The sequence below is a fragment of the Pristis pectinata genome, chromosome 8 (assembly GCF_009764475.1).
Source record: "Pristis pectinata isolate sPriPec2 chromosome 8, sPriPec2.1.pri, whole genome shotgun sequence".
In the NCBI taxonomy this organism is placed as follows: Eukaryota; Metazoa; Chordata; class Chondrichthyes; order Rhinopristiformes; family Pristidae; genus Pristis; species Pristis pectinata.
The window spans coordinates 3,525,065-3,542,261 of record NC_067412.1 but is presented as its reverse complement, the minus strand read 5'-3'; the positions used below and the strand labels follow the sequence as shown (position 1 = coordinate 3,542,261).

Here is a 17,197-nt window from a genome sequence, read left to right as displayed (position 1 = left end):
CCTCTGTACCAACAATGAAGGGATAAATGTGCTTCCACAGCATAAATAATAAAACTCCAATAATCTGCTATCCGACTATTCAGAGATCTCAGTGGTTCAGCGTTTAGCTCACCAGGTAACACTTGCCACGCTCCTGATTTACCGGAACCCAGCCCTAAACTCCCTTCCCACTTAATTATCATATTGCATAACAGCTAAGAAAAAGGTGAATTATAAGAGCATTGAAGAATTAATTGGAAATCCCATTAGCCCTGAAAATCTAGTAATCCAGAACAAAAGTCTTGAGCATGCTGGATTATCAGAGTTTTACTGTACTGCTGTTCTGCCTTAAGAATCTGTTCTGCAATATAATCAAAGACCCCACCCACCCTGGAGTTACTCTCTTCTTCCCCCTCCCATCGGGCAGAAGATACAAAAGCCTGAAAGCACGTACCACCAGGCTCAAGGGCAGCTTCTATCCCGCTGTTATAAGACTATTGAACAGTCCCCTAGTATGATAAGGTGGCCTCTTGACCTCACAATCTACCTCGTCATGGCCCTTGCACCTTATTGTCTGCCTGCACTGCACTTTCTCTGTAACTGTGACACCTTATTCTGCATTCTGTTATTGTTTTCCCTTGTACTATATAGCTCTATAGAACTCTGGTCAGACCACACTTGGAGTATTGTGTTCAGCTCTGGTCGCCTCATTATAGAAAGGATGTGGAAGCTTTAGAGAGAGTGCAGAGGAGATTTACCAGGATGTTGCCTGGATTGGAGAACATGTCTCATGAGGATAGGTTGAGTGAGCTAGGGCTTTTCTCTTTGGAGAGGAGGAGGATGAGAGGTGACTTGATAGAGGTGTACGAGATGATAAGAGGCATAGATTGAGAGGACAGTCAGAGACTTTTTCCCAGGGTGACAATGGCTAACACAAGGGGACATAATTTTAAGGTGATTGGAGAAAGGTATAAGGGGGATATCAGGGGTAAATTTTTTTTTACACACAGAAAGTGGTGGGTGCATGGAACACACTGCCGGCAGAGGTTGTGGGGGCAGATACATTAGGGACATTTAAGAGTCTCTGAGATAGACACATGAATGATAGAGAAATGGGGGGCTATGTGGGAGGGAAGGGTTAGATAGATATTAGAGCAGGATAAAATGTTGGCACAACATTGTGGGCCAAAGGACCTGTACTGTGCTGTAGTGTTCTATGTTCTATGATTTACCAATATAGACAGGGCAAACTTGTCTGCACAGGGTAATATCACAGGACTACATTCAGATACAAATAGGTCACCAGACCCCTCAATTAGCTGCTGTGAAACACTGTGATACATAATGCAAGTTCCCTTGCACCGTGCTCCAAACACATAACTGCTAGAGTAAATGGAACTGAAATTCTGTCCTCGTGTTTGACAGCCTCAGACCAACACCACACATCCTGCCCTTGCACTTCAGCATCAGCTCAAGGTTGCTTTCAACAAGAACGAGGAAGCGATTGTGAACTATCTACTTCTGCTCTTGCTGCCCACTTCTCATCACCGAGGCTTGTGTTCTGTCCAACTTCCCCGCATGATCCACAAATACTGGTGGGACCAGGAGTCCTGGCAGCAAGCACCATCACTTGGCAAGCGTCACTACCCAAGTGGAGGGGGTAAGATAGTCAATACTCCTTACTGGAAAGAAAATAAGGCCAGCAGATCCAAATCAAATGAAACACTTGTCCCTGCAATGTTTGCCAACGTGTTTTGGTTTTAAACAGTAAAATCAGTCATTTTTTCTGTGCTCTGGACTTCTTGTACTCTCTGCGTCAACGGCACCGTCTCAAATAGAGTACAGCACACTCCTCACATCCACACCAATGTACTGTTTACATCGCTGTCATGTTCAACTTGCATTGCGACCTTTGACTGTTCTTTGACCACATCTAATGTGGAGTAAAACCAGGAGCCCCTGCCCGTCTAATACAGCCCAAAAATAAACAGAGCCATGGCACTGAGTCCATGAAGATATTTAACTGTTGCAGTCACAGTCAGAATTCTTTTCAAATTCACACAAACAACAAGAAATTGAAGTGACAGGTAACAAATCAGGCAGATTCCAAACCCTGAAGGTGACAACAATAAAAAACTGCATTTACATAGCTCCCTTAACATCAGCAACACATTCCAAGACTTACATCTGAGCATTTTTCAAATCAAATTTACACAAAATTGTCAAGTGACATTAGACCAATTAACAGACTCATTAACCAAGTTTAAGAGGCACCGTAAGGTGGGTGCGGGGACAAGAGGAGAGACTGTGGAGAGGGGTTAGACTGGAACAAGGAAAGGAGTTCGGCGGTGTTGGGATCCAGGAGGAGGAGACGAATCCCGGTTCAAACACAGCAAAATGAAAGAAGAATTCATGATGACATACAGGAAAGTACATATCACAATATAAACCGATGAGGGACAGGATGGTTTCAGTGAAGAATACGCAGTGAAATGATTACATATATTGGACCTACCCGACCTCGGTCAGTTAATGAGCCAGACTTAGGGCAGGTCTCGTGATTCTGAAGAACACAAGATAATTCGAAAATACAAAATGAAAAGTTTATTTGAAACAAAGCATTGCTTGTTAGTGTTATTTTGGCATGGTTACAACATCTCTGTTTCTGATTATGGAAAAAAGTTCCTGTATATATTTTCGGTTTATCCAGCCAACGTTAACACAGACTTATTTTTTCTCCACAAAATGACACAAGACACCAATAGTTAACTGAAAGCTTACAACACAACACATTGATCTGGTCAAATTATTTCTCAGACCCTTTGCTGGTAAATTAGAGAAGTAATAATTAAATGGTAAGGTAAAAACAGCGTTGGAAACATTAGGGCAGGACAGGCATGATCCATGGACAGAGAAACAGAGTTACCACTTCAGGTCACGACTAGAAGAACCGTCCACTGAAATGTTAACACCACTTTTCTCTCTCCCCGGATGCTGCCTGACCTGCTGAGTATTTCCAGCATTTTCTGATTTCCAGCATCTGTAGGTTTTTTGCTTCACCACAACAGATACCACGTTTAAACCCTGCTTTAGGTTTGAGCACCACGTGGGTACTTTCATTTTTCCATCCCAGTTTTTTACTTTAAGTCTTTAAAATGTTTCTGGCAAACTTGAGGATTCTGATGCTGGTTAATCCTTTCTGCTCTGCTGACAAAGAAACAAAATGACTAACAGCAGATTAGTTTACCAGCAACCCTCCAGATTAGTTTACCAGCAAACCTCCCCAAATGATTTTACATGACATACATTCCCCTCTTCCCTACTCCCAGTACTAACAAACCGATCTACGAGCATTTGGATTGAAATCTGCTGTGGGACAAGGAAAGAAAGCCTTGCGTTTCTCCAGTGCATGCCAGGGCTATATCAGGTTGTTCCAAAGCAACTTACAGACAATGAAGTCCCGTTTCTTTAAAAACTGCTGTAATATGGCACAGCACACTTCTGCAAATAGCAGTGAGATAAATGACAAGACAATCTGTTTCAGTGATGAAGAGTAAGGGGGAAATATTGGCTCCAGGACATGAGGAAGAACTCTCCTGCTCTTCTTCAAAATATCACCATCAAGAGGCCAAAGACCCATCTCACCAGAAGTACAGCACTTCCCACAGTGCAGTTCCTCTCAATGGACTATCTGATTGGATTTGTGTGCTGGGGTCTCTGGTGTGGGACTTTAACCCAGAACTGGGAGCAGGTTACTAATCAGGTCATACATCACTCACACAAAATACAAGTCTTTGTTAAAGAAAGGCATCAGAATTTCATAATTTTGCAGGTTACTGGTATCGTACTGAACATCTTACAATGCACCAATTCCAAAGAGGAATTGTAATTACTGTCTGGCTAACCTGTAAACACCTGAAGCTGGTTATCAGGCTTATTAAAATAAATACTCTCCCACCCCTAATCTCAAAGTGCCTGATCAGTGAAGTCTGAGTTTATAAACGACCAGCGTTAGTGCATTATAGAGTTAGAAGTGTTTTCAAATGCACTGCAAGGCTCTCATCTACTGCAGTGAATGCTGGTTAATACTTCAAGCATCATTTGTATGTAAAAATACATCAGTGTACTAATCAAGGAACAAAAATAAAAATGTAAAGATGAAGGATCTGAAGACTGTACCTTAACGTTGAATGACCTTACAGGGGAGCTGGAAGTTTCACAAAGTTTGCCCTTCAAGTAATTGCGATTGCAAATCTTGTTTGGCTTATTATGTTCGTCGTAATCTGTAATGGAGCAGATAAGATACTGCTCTTCCTCATCACTGTCATCGACAGAGTTTCGACTTCCATTGCCAACCCCTTCGATCTCAAAGATCAGATCATCTTCTGCCATGGTTAACTGCCGATCGTCCCAGCTTTAGGGAACTACCTTGCAAAACAGGTTCTCCTGTAGACAGGAAACACATCCAGTTACCAGATGCTCACATCACTATTCATTCTGTTTCATTATCGGACTCTCTTAAATGAGGGAAATACGATATGCAAAACACAATGAATAGTTATCCTCAGTTTCACTGTTTTACTTTATAAGATAACATGATTTACACAGCACTGTATGTTTTCATTTGCAGTTCTATTTGAGGAATTGTCCTGAACATTTACACACTTTTTTTTAACATATCCTCCAATTACATTTCACCCGCACAGGCACAGCAACCCTACCTGGTCTGTACATTACTCGTACAGCACCCCTCCCCCTGTAGTTTTATTTTTACCTCCCCTTATCACATAACTCTCCACCAGGATTTCCCTATCAGAGCACAGACCCATTAAAAGCATCAACTGAAACCAGTGAGGCCGGGTGACAGCTGGCTCCGGCTTCAGATACGTGTCTATCCAAGTGAGGAGTAAAGTACATCAAGTACTAGTGGGGCAGCAACACAGTGCTCGAGGGACAAGCATGTACCCAACCACAGAACCTCTCGCGACAGAAAACAGTGCCAAGTCTACAGATGGGCCTTAACACCTCCGGCATTCATCAGCCGTTAGCAATACCGCCAAGCACATGGAAAGAGCAACCAAAGGACAAGAGCACTCTATGCCCGATATAAAATATGATGCAGCAAATGCCATGCATGAAGCGATTCCCCGAGTGTTCCTGCAAACAGCAGATTACAACAGCATGGTAATCGAGCTCTCTGCACCAGCTTCTGCACACGAGGTTTGCAGCTTCAATCCAAACAATCCCATTCACAGAACCCTGCAGCACCACAGGCAGTTGTCTCGCCTGCTGTGGCTGTGTCAGCTCTCCAATAAACTATTAATCATGCAAAAACACATCAGAAAAGAGAGCAGCGGGCCATTCAGCCCCGAGACTGCTCCACCATTTAATAAGATCATGGCTGATCTGAACCTTCATATGTTCGTGTTTCCATGGTGACCCATCTCCCCCTGGGGAATACCACCTCCTCCCGTCTCCCTGCAGGGTTCTCTCTACTACAGTCCCCAATCCCTGCAAGCATGCTAGTGTGATCAACCAGAAATATTGGCAAATTTTTATCCACACTTCCCCCCCATCTAACAGTTTGCTCCCGCTCCCACCAAAGGCATTGCCAAAAACCCATTCTGTTCCTGAAGGCACCAGCACTCACTGGAGCAGTTTTAGAACAATGGGTGCTATGGTCATAACCATAGGGCTGTACAGCACAGAAACAGGCCCTTCAACCCACTGCGCCTATGCTGACCACTGCGCCTATCCATAATGATCCCACTCGCCTGCATTAATTCCATTTCCCCCTGCGCCTCCCAGGCTCATGTGGAACCAGGCATGGGAGTGTGAGCAAGCACCTCACGTTTGTGGAGCATCACAAACCAATCTCTGTCCTTCCCCCAGCACTTGTCAGCTGCCTCCAAAAAGGGTAATGAGAAACTGCATGCGTTGCAAATAACAAAACAGTTTAACAATGTGTTGTACTGAAATATCAATACATGAGAAAGTGAGTTCTTTCCAGCACATGGGTTTTTACAGCATCTCCAAGGTCTCTGCCATCATCTCCAACACAGCCTGACTGCTGAACTTGAATGGAAGTCCATCTGCCACCTGACACAATTGTTCTCCTCACCACCAGTGCATGAAGGGTCCATAGAACTATAGAACACTACAGCACGGAAAACAGGCCATTCGGCCCTTCTAGTCTGTGCCGAAACTTTATTCCACTAGTCCCATTGACCTGCACCCAGTCCATAACCCTCCAGACCTCTCCCGTCCATGTATCTATCCAATTTATTCTTAAAACTTAAGAGTGAGCCTGCATTTACCACATCAGAGGGTCTGCTTCGTACTAGCTATAAAGAAGAGGTTAGACACACCTGGGTTGTTTTCTCTGGTGCATCGAAGGCTGAGGACCGATGTGATAGGAGTTTATAAAATTGCAAGAGGCATAAATAGGGTATAAAGTCAGTTCCCCTCATCCCCCCAGAGTGGAAATGTCAAATACTAGGAGTGCATAGCGTTAAGCTGAGAGAGGGAACATTTAAAGGAGATTTACGAGTCAAGTGTTTTTATTTTACACAGAGTGCGGTGGGTGCCTGGAACAGGCTGCCAGGGCTGGTGATGGAGGCAGATATGACAGCAATGTGTCAGCGGGATTTAGACAGGCATGTGAACAGACAGGGGATGGAGGGACACAGAATCAGAACCAGGATTAGTATCACTGACATATGACATGACATTTGTTGTTTTGCGGCAGCAGTACAGTGCAAAGACATAAAAATTACTAAACGTTACAAAACTAAATAACGCAAAAGAGGAATAATGAGGTAGTGTTTGTGGACCATTCAGAAGTCTGATGGCGGAGGGGAAGAAGCTGTCCCTGAATCGTTGAGTGTGGGTCTTCAGGCTCCTGTACCTCCTCCCCGATGGGAGTAATGAGAAGCGGGCATTATGCACACAGACCACCTGCAGGCAGATGCGATTTGTTTCAGTTGGCAGTGTGCACCATCTACAAAGTACACTGTAGACACTCGCCCAGGCCACTCCAGCAGCACCTCCGAGCTGGCAGCTTCTCACCACCAAGGACAAGGTCAGCAGGCACTTGGGAAGGCCACCATCTGTGGACTCTCCCCAGCTCCCACACCACCCTGGCTTGGAAATCTATCACTGCTGTCATTGCCACTGGGTCCAAATGTGGAACTCCAGCCCCAAGAAGCAGTGCAGCAATTTAAGTCGCCTACCACCACAAATGCTGGCCTTAACGGAAACACCCACATCCCCAAGGTTGATTGAGAAACGCAGCCAGCAGCCGCTGAGATATCAGACAGCTGGTACTCACTCATGCCATGAGACAGATCTCCAAACTGTCTCGCTGTCTTGGTGAAGCAGCCAGCATAATCAAAGACCCCACCCACCCAGGTCATTCTCTCTTCTCCCCTCTTCCATCAGGTAGAAGGTACAGGAGCCTGAAGGCACGTACCACCAGACTTAAGGACAGCTTCTACCCCATTGTGATAAGACTATTGAATGGTTCCCTTATACGATGAGATGGACTCTGACCTCACGATCTACCTTGTTGAGACCTTGCACCTTATTGCACTGCACTTTCTCTGTAGCTGTGACACTTTACTCTGTACTGTTAATATTTTTACCTGCAGTACCTCAATGCCCTCTGTACTGACCCAATGTAACTGCACTGTGTAATGAATTGACCTGTACAATGGGTTTGCAAGACAAGTTTTTCACTGTACCTCAGTACAAGTGACAATAATAAACCAATACCAAATGCTCTCAAAGCAAAGCCAGTGATTGATGGACACACTGTGTCCTGCAAGCTGTCTGGCAGGACCCAGTTCTTGGGTGCATGCCCCAAGTTCAACTACTGCCTCACTCCAAGGTCACCAGGGCCTTGAGCTCACTGACAATTTGAACGAGATAAAGTGTTTACAACCACACTGCCTCCACATCCCCTTAAACACCTCTGTCAAAACTCCCGAAGCAGCTGGATGGAGGCTCCTGTCAACCTCTTTAATCCAAAGGAATTAATTCTAGATAACTTGCTACTGATAATGCAAGAAAATCAGAATGCCAAATTTATTTGTCAGGGGTTGTCCTTGATGTTATAGCAACCAGCACATGCCGAGTGCTGTAACCCTGTTTGCAAAATTTCACAACTTCTATTTCTAAGCAAAAGACGCAGGTTTCACCAGCACAGTGAACTCATGGACAACACAGGGACGTCCCCTTAGAACACAGATGAGGAGGAGTTTGTTTAGCCAGAGGGTGGGGAACCTGTGAAATTCACTGCCACAGCCAGCTGTGGAGCCATCGGGTGTATTTAAAGCATTGGTTGATTGGTTATTGATCAGCAAGGGCGTCAAAGGTTACGAGGCAGGAGAATAGGGTTGAGGGGAAAAAGTAAATCAGGCATGATCGAATAGGGGGAAGCAGATCGATGGGCCAAACGGCCTCATCCTGCTCCTATGCCTTATGGTCATTATTCTGCAGATCTGCTGAGCGCATCACCGTCCCAGTTGCAGGGGGGGTAACGATCCCAGTTGTTTGTGGATCCACTGGGGATTGCAGAACCGCAGGCTGCCAGCTGTAAACGGCCGGGACTCTGCGAACAACATGAGACTGCTGCAGCAACGTGGCAGCACTTACCCGGCGCTCTGACACCAGATACTACGGGCATGAAATCCTCCGCTCCTCAACGTCAGGGTGTGAGCGGGACTCGCTCGTCAGCCGACTGAGAGGAAGAGGAAAGACGTGCAAAAGACACCCAGCAGACTCCTCCCAAAGGGGTGGCGGCGGTCCCCACCCACCCAGGGCTTCGGCGGCCGTGTGTGCTCCACAGTGCGCCCGCTGCTCTGCACGTACACATCCCCGGCCAGAACACACTGCAAACCCTTGCCTCTCTCCACCCACAACCGGGGGAAGTCTGTGGGGGTGGGGGTGGGGGTGGGGATTCCCCCCCCCCGCCGCTGCTCCATCGCACATGCATTGCTCAGTAGAGAAACCATCAAACGGGAGTTTTTAAACTACCCCTCCCTGTTCCCAACCACCACACTAAGAATGTAAGGAGCTTTGTAATGTGCTTATTCTTTGCAACGACCATGAATGTAAACTTTTTTTTGCAGTTTCCTCCTTTGCATATGTATTTTTATTATGAATGAAGTTTATTTTTGAAATAAAAATATATTTTTATTAAGAATAAAGCTTATTTTTTGAAATAAAAAGCCACCACACAGCAACTGCAAACGGCCCTATAAACAGACGGCGACAACTGTCTGCACCAGGCCCTCAGGTGCGACATGTGGCATTGGTACTTTATAATTGATGACTTTAATACTTTGAGTGTAAAGCAAGAAATGTACTGTTTACATTGTATTTCCCGTACATATTTAGTTTTGAAATTAAAAAGATCTTTCATTCAGAGATCCAGAATTGAATGTGGCCTCAGGTAAGTGATGTACTAATCCCCAGAGGGGGTGGGATAAATGTACCCAAGGTAGACCTTATCCTGATCACCTGTTTTAAGCTTTGCATAGAAGCTGTGTATGCAAAACCGAGTGTCACGCTGTGCTGAGGGTGTACCTGTCCCCAGTGTTGAGGAGGCTGTGCCCGTCCCGACAAAGCCATGGAACGTTGAACCATGCTGCACCACCTTCTTCTCATACGAAGAGTTGTGCCAAGGAACCTGTCCATGTTGATCAGGCAGTGGTCTCCAAACAATGTCCTCAGGTCGCTGTGGGAAAAGGAGACAACGGATCTTGGCGGAAGGGTTCCCGAGCACACTGCCAAAGCTGCTTGGGGAAATGGTCATCGCCAGAACTCTCAAAGAAGGACTGGGACCTCTCTGGGCTAGTGGTGAGAAGGCATGCACACCGCACTCTGCCCTCAAGGTGGCTGCAGTGTGGAGGGAAATGCTGTCCATCTCCTTCTGGACTGTGCTTTCCCAAGAAAGTCTGGAAAGGGACGCAGTGGTTGCAACCAGCCACATAACACAGGACTCTGTGCCGTAAGAGCTCATCTTCGGGGCACACATGGAGTCCATGTCAGCTGCTGGAAGATCATCAACTCAGTGAAGGACACAATTTGATCTCGAAGACAGACAAGTCATCTGCAATTTTTTTTTCTTATATCTCATTCATAAAATGTTTAATTTTATGATGAGACTTTCCTTTATTAACCTTCACTGTACCCAGCATATTATGGTGTTGTTTTCATTATTTATGTCAATATCTCATTGATTTTCCACTCCCAAACATTCCATACAGGATTGAGAGGTTATTCACCTTATGTTTCTGTGGTGGGAGGTTCCTAGATTGTGGCCTTTCTGCATGCAGTCATTGCAGTACCTGCACCAATCTTGCTGAAACCTGTTGTTCTTCCATAGAGCATAGAACATTACAGCACAGTACAGGCCCTTCGGCCCACAATGTTGTGCCATTTTAACCTACTCTAAGATCTATCTAACCCTTCCCTCCCACATAGCCCCCTATTTTTCTATCATTCATGTGCCTATGTGCCATGAGTCTCTTAAATGTCCCTAATGTATCTGCCCCCACAACCTCTGCCGGCAGTGCGTTCCACGCACCCACCACTCTCTGTGCAAAAAGAACTTACCCCTGACATCCCCCTTATACCTTCCTCCAATCACCTTAAAATTATGACCCCAGTGCAACAAACTGTCCTGAAACAAATGCTGCAGACAGGATTATTCCGAGATGCAAGAGTGAAGCTTGGTACAGCCACTGAGTACAACACTGCAGTGGCTGTGTGAAGAAAGGCCACAATTTAGGCTCCTCCCACCATAGAAATGCGAAGGTGGAATAACCTCTCAGACCTATTGCCGACGAAATGTTTGGCAGTGAACAATCAATGACATATTGACATAATTAAACAATGAAAGCAATGCCACAATATGCTAGGTAAAGTGAACGATGATAAACATAGAAACCCTACAGCACAATACAGGCCCTTCGGCCCACAAAGTTGTGCCAAACATGTACCTACCTTATAAATTACTAGGCTTACCCATAGCCTTCTATTTTTCTCAGCTGCATGTGCCTATCCAAAAGTCTCCTAAAGGACTCTCTCGTATCCACCTCCACCACCGTTGCCGGCAGTCCATTCCATGCACTCACCACTCTCCCAAGTAAAAAACTTACCCCTGACATCTCCTCTGTACCTACTCCCCAGCACCTTAAACCTGTGTCCTCTTGTGGCAACGATAAAGAAATGTCTCATCGTATATTTCATGAATAAAATATAAGAAGAAAATGCAAATGACTTGATTAAGGCTCTGGAAGCTTAGCCAAACACTTTGCTTTTAAAAAGATGATTTTTAAAGAGCATGTTATCAAACCGTATTGTTGGCACGTGATGTTGTTCACATAATGCCCTTCACAATCTGAGGCCACCCTCAAATCACTTTGTTGCAAATTATCTGCTTTTGAAATACAAGGACCTTTGCAATAATGCTGGGTTAAAAGCGATTGCCTGCACAGTCATTCAGTGTCAACTGTGAGATGTTGCTACATCAAAATCACCTGCTGCAGCTACGACTGAACTTCACCGTGCTCTGCTTGCAGTAAAGTGCCCTGGGAGGCCCTGTGATAGGTGCTTCTTTGTGGAAACCTTGGCAATCTGCTCTCCCAGTCTGGATGGCTGAGCTATGGTATCAGGCACCTAGCTGTGTGACTACAGACTTTATGAAGAAATACATTTCTGTGAGTAAATATCAAATCAGCTCCTTGTACCACAAGTCACACCACTGCAGGGGAATGTCCGGTCTCAGGATGCACCACCATTGCCCTCGGGGAAGTGTCCCAGTGACGATGCAGGAATAGCAATGCAATTCCGAGCACCTTGGAGTTCCTGGTGTTGCCTTACATCCAGTGTTGGCCAGGGTGGCAGGCATCCTTGACGATACTGTTACCCTTCCTGAAGCAACACACTGTGAAGATCGACTGAATGGAAGGAAGTGATGAGCCTGTGACGGACTGGGCTGTGTTTACCACTCTCTGCAAGTTCAGTCGGTTCAGAGCGGAGCCATTGCCGTACCAGGCTGAGAAGCAACTCGTCAGAATAACTTCTGCAGAAGTTTGTGGCATTTCATTGCACACAGTAGGAGGACATTTAGTATAAATTGGCATTAAGATCGGCACAATGCTGTGGGCCGAATGGCCTGTCCAATGCTGTACTGTTTTATTTCCTAAAGGGCCTTAAGTATAGTAAAATGTCCCACAGAAGTGCACATTGCACAATAAACTAATCTAATCTTGTCCTTGCAGGTGGTAGAAGTCATGGGTTGGGATGTGCTGACAAAGTGTTAGTGAGTTACTACGGTACATCTTGATGTGGAGGTGGCAGAGGGAGTGAACATTAATGCTGCATTGAAACATCAATTTTAAAATCCTCCCTCATTATTTTCGAAGCCCACCAAGAATCTCCAGCCTCTTTAACCCTGCACTCCTTCAGTTCTGGCCTCTTGCACATCCCTGATTTCCTTCACCACTGATGGTTTTGTCTTCTGCTCTCTGAACCCTAACTTCTGGACTTCCCTCCCACGGAAGATCTACTTTTTGGATCCATATGTCTTGAAGGCAGATTTTCTTTGCCAGCACTTCTGCGGGATATTTTACTACACTTAAGGCCCTTTAGGAAATAAAACAGTATAGCATCGGACGGGCCACTCAGCCCACAATGTTGTGCCGATCTTGAAGCCAATTTATACTAAATGTCCTCCTTCTGTGTACCATCCATGTCCCTCCATCCCTTTCGTATTCATGTGTATATCTTAAAGCCTCTTAAACTCCATCAAACTGCCTGCTTCCACTACTACATAGTGTAGCAGTTAGCGTAACGCTATTACAGCGCCAGTGATCCGGGTTCAATTCTGGCCACTGTCTGTAAGGAGTTTGTACGTTCTCCCCGTGACTGCGTGGGTTTCCTCCGGGTGCTCCAGTTTCCTCCCACATTCCAAAGACGTACAGGTTAGGAAGTTGTGGGCATGCTATGTTGGTGCCAGAAGCGTGGCGACACTTGCGGGCTGCCCCCAGAACACTACGCAAAAAAGATGCATTTCTCTGTGTGTTTCAATGTACATGTGACTAATGAAGAAATCTTATCTCTTACCCCGGTAACCCATTGCAGGCACCTACCACTCCCTGCGTAAAAAACTTGCCCCTCATGTCGCTGTTAAATTTCCCCCCTCTAACCGGAAAAGCTTGTTTGACATTTCTACCCTGGGGAACAGATTCTAACTGTCTACCCTATCTCTGCCTCTCATAATTTTAAAAGCCTCAATCAGGTCTCCCCTCAGCCTCCAATGCTCTAAGAAGAACAACCCAAGTTTGTCCAACCTTTATAAGTGCAAGTTGTTGCATGGGCCCTTAAGGAAAAAAAGTAAGCAAAACTTTTATGATTAATTTCAGGGAAAAGGCTTTGTCAGACCAAACAAAGCCAAAAGTCCCTGTTTAGTAAAATTCCACCACCTCATTATGCTCAGCAAGGTTCTTAACCAGGTAGTGAACTGGCAGAGTCCATTTATTGAGCAGCATTTTCTCTGCTTAGTTGTCTCAGCATTAGAGGAAACGTTACAACATGAGGCGAGCAGTTCAAACGTCACAGATGCACGCACTGGTCACATATTCAACAGTCCTTAATCTGTGGCCTCCTGGAGTATTTCAAATGGCAAACATTCATAATTTTGAAGCTGCAGTATTTATTATTAAATTGTCATCCAAAAAAATGACAAGTAGACAGAACATGCTGGAAAAACTCAGCAGGTCAGCCAACATCTGCATACTGTTTACTCTGTGAGCTTCATGCAAACAAGGACTTTCAACCTCCCCTCCTTTGTCTATACCTCTCGCTACTTTGGTGAAGCAGCCAGCATAATCAAAGACCCCACCCACCCGGGTCATTCTCTCTTCTCTCCTCTCCCATAAGGTAGAAGATACAGGAGCCTGAGGGCACGTACCACCAGGCTCAAGGACAGCTTCTATCCCACTGTGATAAGACTATTGAACGGTTCCCTTATACGATGAGATGGACTCTGACGTCATAATCTACCTTGTTGTGACCTTGCACATTATTGGGCTGCACTTTCTCTGTAGCTGGGACACTTTACTCTGTACTGTTATTGTTTTTACCTGTACTATCTCAATGCACCCTGTACTAACTCAATGTAACAGCACTGTGTAATGAATTGACCTGTACGATTGGTTTGCAAGACAAGTTTTCACTGTACCTCGGTACAAGTGACAATAATAAACCAATACCCTAGTGTACGTGACAATCAACTAATCTAATCTATTTAACTTCTATGACTTTCAATTCTCTCTCTCTAACAATGAAACCAATGTTTTTATAAATAGCCATTGTCACCACTCCTAGTGATTTGAGTATCTGAGTCCCCAGATTCCACCGATCTTCAACCCCATTAAGGTACTTGTTTTCCAATGAATATATGACCTGCTTAATCTTCATACTGAAATAAACCACCGCCCTCTTATCCAGGTGTAAGTTCATTTGCCAATTAAGCAGAGGTTTATATGAGCTAATTGTACTGTTCTGAGGCCAGAATTGGTAAAACTCACACCAGCAGAAAGTACACAGGTGCCAGACTATCTACCACTAACACAAGCAAAGTGGAAAATGGAAGCAACCTTGACAGAATCAAATTTATTATCACTGACTATATGACATGAAATTTGCTGTTTTACAGCAGAAGTACAGTGCAAAAACATTTAAAATTACTATAAATTACAAAGTAAATAAATTGTGCAAAAAAGAAATAACGAGGAAGTGTTGATGGGTTTATGGACATTTCAGGAATCTGATGGCGGAGGGGAAGAAGCTGTTCCTGAATCATTGAGTGTGGGTCTTCAGGCTCCCGTACCTCCTTCCCAATGGTAGTAATGAGAAGAGGGCATGTCCTGGATGGTGAGGGTCTATAATGATGGATGCCACCTTCTTGAGGCACCACCTCTTGAAGATGTCCTCGCTGGTGGTGAGTGTTGTGCCCATGATGGAGCTGGCTGAGTCTACAACCCTCTGCAGCCTCTTGCGATCCTGTGCATTGGAGCCTCCATACCAGGCAGTGATGCAACCAGTCAGAATGCTCTCCACTGTACATCTATACAGTAACACCAGACACCCAAACTCTGCTCTTCTGACAGGAACAGGCTCCTGAAATATAAACGTGCAGCACTTCTATATTTGGAGACGTACTCCACTTACTTATGGATGTTTGCAACTTGAAAAGTAGCTCCAATGCACAAATGGCATCATTCCTTTCTGTATTTGTTTGATTACAAACATCAACCCAGCAAAGGAACAAGGAAGGTAAAGTATGTCTGCAATCCTCACCACTCAAGACATCAACATCAGTCTGTTTTTTTGGTGAAGTAAGAAATAATTTGATAACAGGCTGGGACAATAAACATATTTCAACTGACTTAGCTACTCATTTATACCTTCTCGTACTCATTTATACACAATCTTCCCAGAGAGAGCAGAATCATTGTAAAGTCATAGAGTACTACAGCACAGAAAGGCCCTTCAGCCCATCTAGTCTATGCTGACCAGATCTTCTGCCTAGTCCCATCTACCTGCACCCCGACCATATCCCTCCAAACCCCTCTGAATGATGTACCTATCCAAACTTCTCTAAAATGTTACAATTGAACCTGCATCTACCACTTCATTCTCCTAAACCGTATCTAATTTCAGGCATACACTGAACTATAAGCCACCATAGCATTAACCACAGCAGTAGCCTTATTATTACGTATAATGTGATTGGTAGTTATTTCCTCACAACTTTGTAACCTTCCAAAACTCTGCTTCACCTCATCAGTGTGAAGATAAAACAGCCAACTCCCAGGCAGCTCCCACCCCATCTCAGAGCAGTTCCCACAAGCCAGTCGTTCTAGGTGGTGACTTCAAATGCATCAATGCAGCAGGACAATCTGGCAGAACCAACAGCAAACCACATGCGACCTCCAGCGTCCTGATTGAAAATGGTAAAAGTTGCCAATTTTCAGTCATGCAATGCACTTGATCAAGGCCCGATGGCTCAGTCCAGTCCTGGATAGATCTCCAGTTTGCGTCCCAAGCATTCATGGTTAGATCCACTGACATTGTGTTGGCTGTTGGGAGATCCTTTGATTTCCCAAGGCATTGGTGAGAAGCATCAAGAGGATCACCAAGAGGTTCTTCATCCTCAAAGATGTTCGGATAAAGGAAGAGAGGGAAACATGTCTTCTGCTCAGAAGATGGACTCTTGCCCTCACAATCTACCTCATTATGCCCTTGCACCTTATTGTCCGCCTGCACTGCACTTTCTCTGTAACTGTAATACTTTATTCTTCATTCTGTTATTGTTTTCCCTTTTTACTGCCTCGATGTACTTACATATGGAATGATCAGTCTGGATGGCACACTAACAAAGTTTTTCACTGTATCTCAGTATATGAGACAATAATAAACCAACTTACCAATTTGAGTCCTCAGACTGATGAGCACTGTGACCAGCCCTCAGGGTCCAGAGTCAATCACTGCAAAAACTAGACCATGTTCTTTAGCAGCTGCTCCGACCGATCCTTTGCTCCCGTCACCATCAGGTCTGATTAAATGGAGCTGCTGGGAGCTTGGTTCAGAAGAACCGGCTGGAGTGCGGAGCAAAGGTGAAGCAGAAACTGGGAATGTGGGAGCAGTGCCCTCTCTCAACGGCAGGAAAGGACCTGATCGTCAGCTGCCAGGGACCTCCCTCACTCCTCCCCACCTGTCCTACCCCTCACCTGCCCTCTCTCCTCACCCTCCCTCACCTTTCACCCTCCCCCACACCTCCCTCACTCCTCCCCAACTGTCCTACCCCTCACCTGCCCTCTCTCCTCACCCTCCCTCACCTCTCACCTTCCCCTCCTCCTCAACCCTAACCTTCCCCACACCTCACCCCTCCCCACACCCCACCCCTCAACCCTCCCCACCCCTCAACCCTCCCCACACCCCACCCCTCAACCCTCCCCACACCTCACCCCTCCCCACACCCCACACCCCACCCCTCAACCCTCCCCACACCTCACCCCTCCCCACCCCTCAACCCTCCCCACACCTCACCCCTCCCCACACCCCACACCTCAACCCTCCCCACACCTCACCCCTCCCCACAACTCACCCCTCCCCACCCCCCACCCCTCCCCCCTCAACCCCT

General features: G+C 45.6%; 1 protein-coding gene across 3 annotated transcripts in view; it reads right to left on the bottom strand.

Moving 5' to 3' along the window:
- eef2k (eukaryotic elongation factor 2 kinase) overlaps nt 1-16,828 on the bottom strand; it is a 62,872-nt gene extending 46,044 nt beyond the window's left edge. Inside the window, exons 1-3 of one of the 3 annotated variants that reach the window (XM_052022503.1) lie at nt 16,482-16,828; nt 4,159-4,425; nt 2,495-2,542 (exon numbers count right to left, since the gene is read on the bottom strand). In XM_052022503.1, the coding sequence (XP_051878463.1) occupies nt 2,495-2,542; nt 4,159-4,371 (261 nt within the window). In that variant the 5' untranslated portion in view covers nt 4,372-4,425; nt 16,482-16,828. Of the gene's footprint in view, nt 1-2,494; nt 2,543-4,158; nt 4,426-8,634; nt 8,733-16,481 lie in introns of those variants that run through there. The other 2 variants (XM_052022502.1, XM_052022504.1) reach the window with 2 other exon arrangements.
- Between the last annotated feature and the right edge of the window lie 369 nt (nt 16,829-17,197).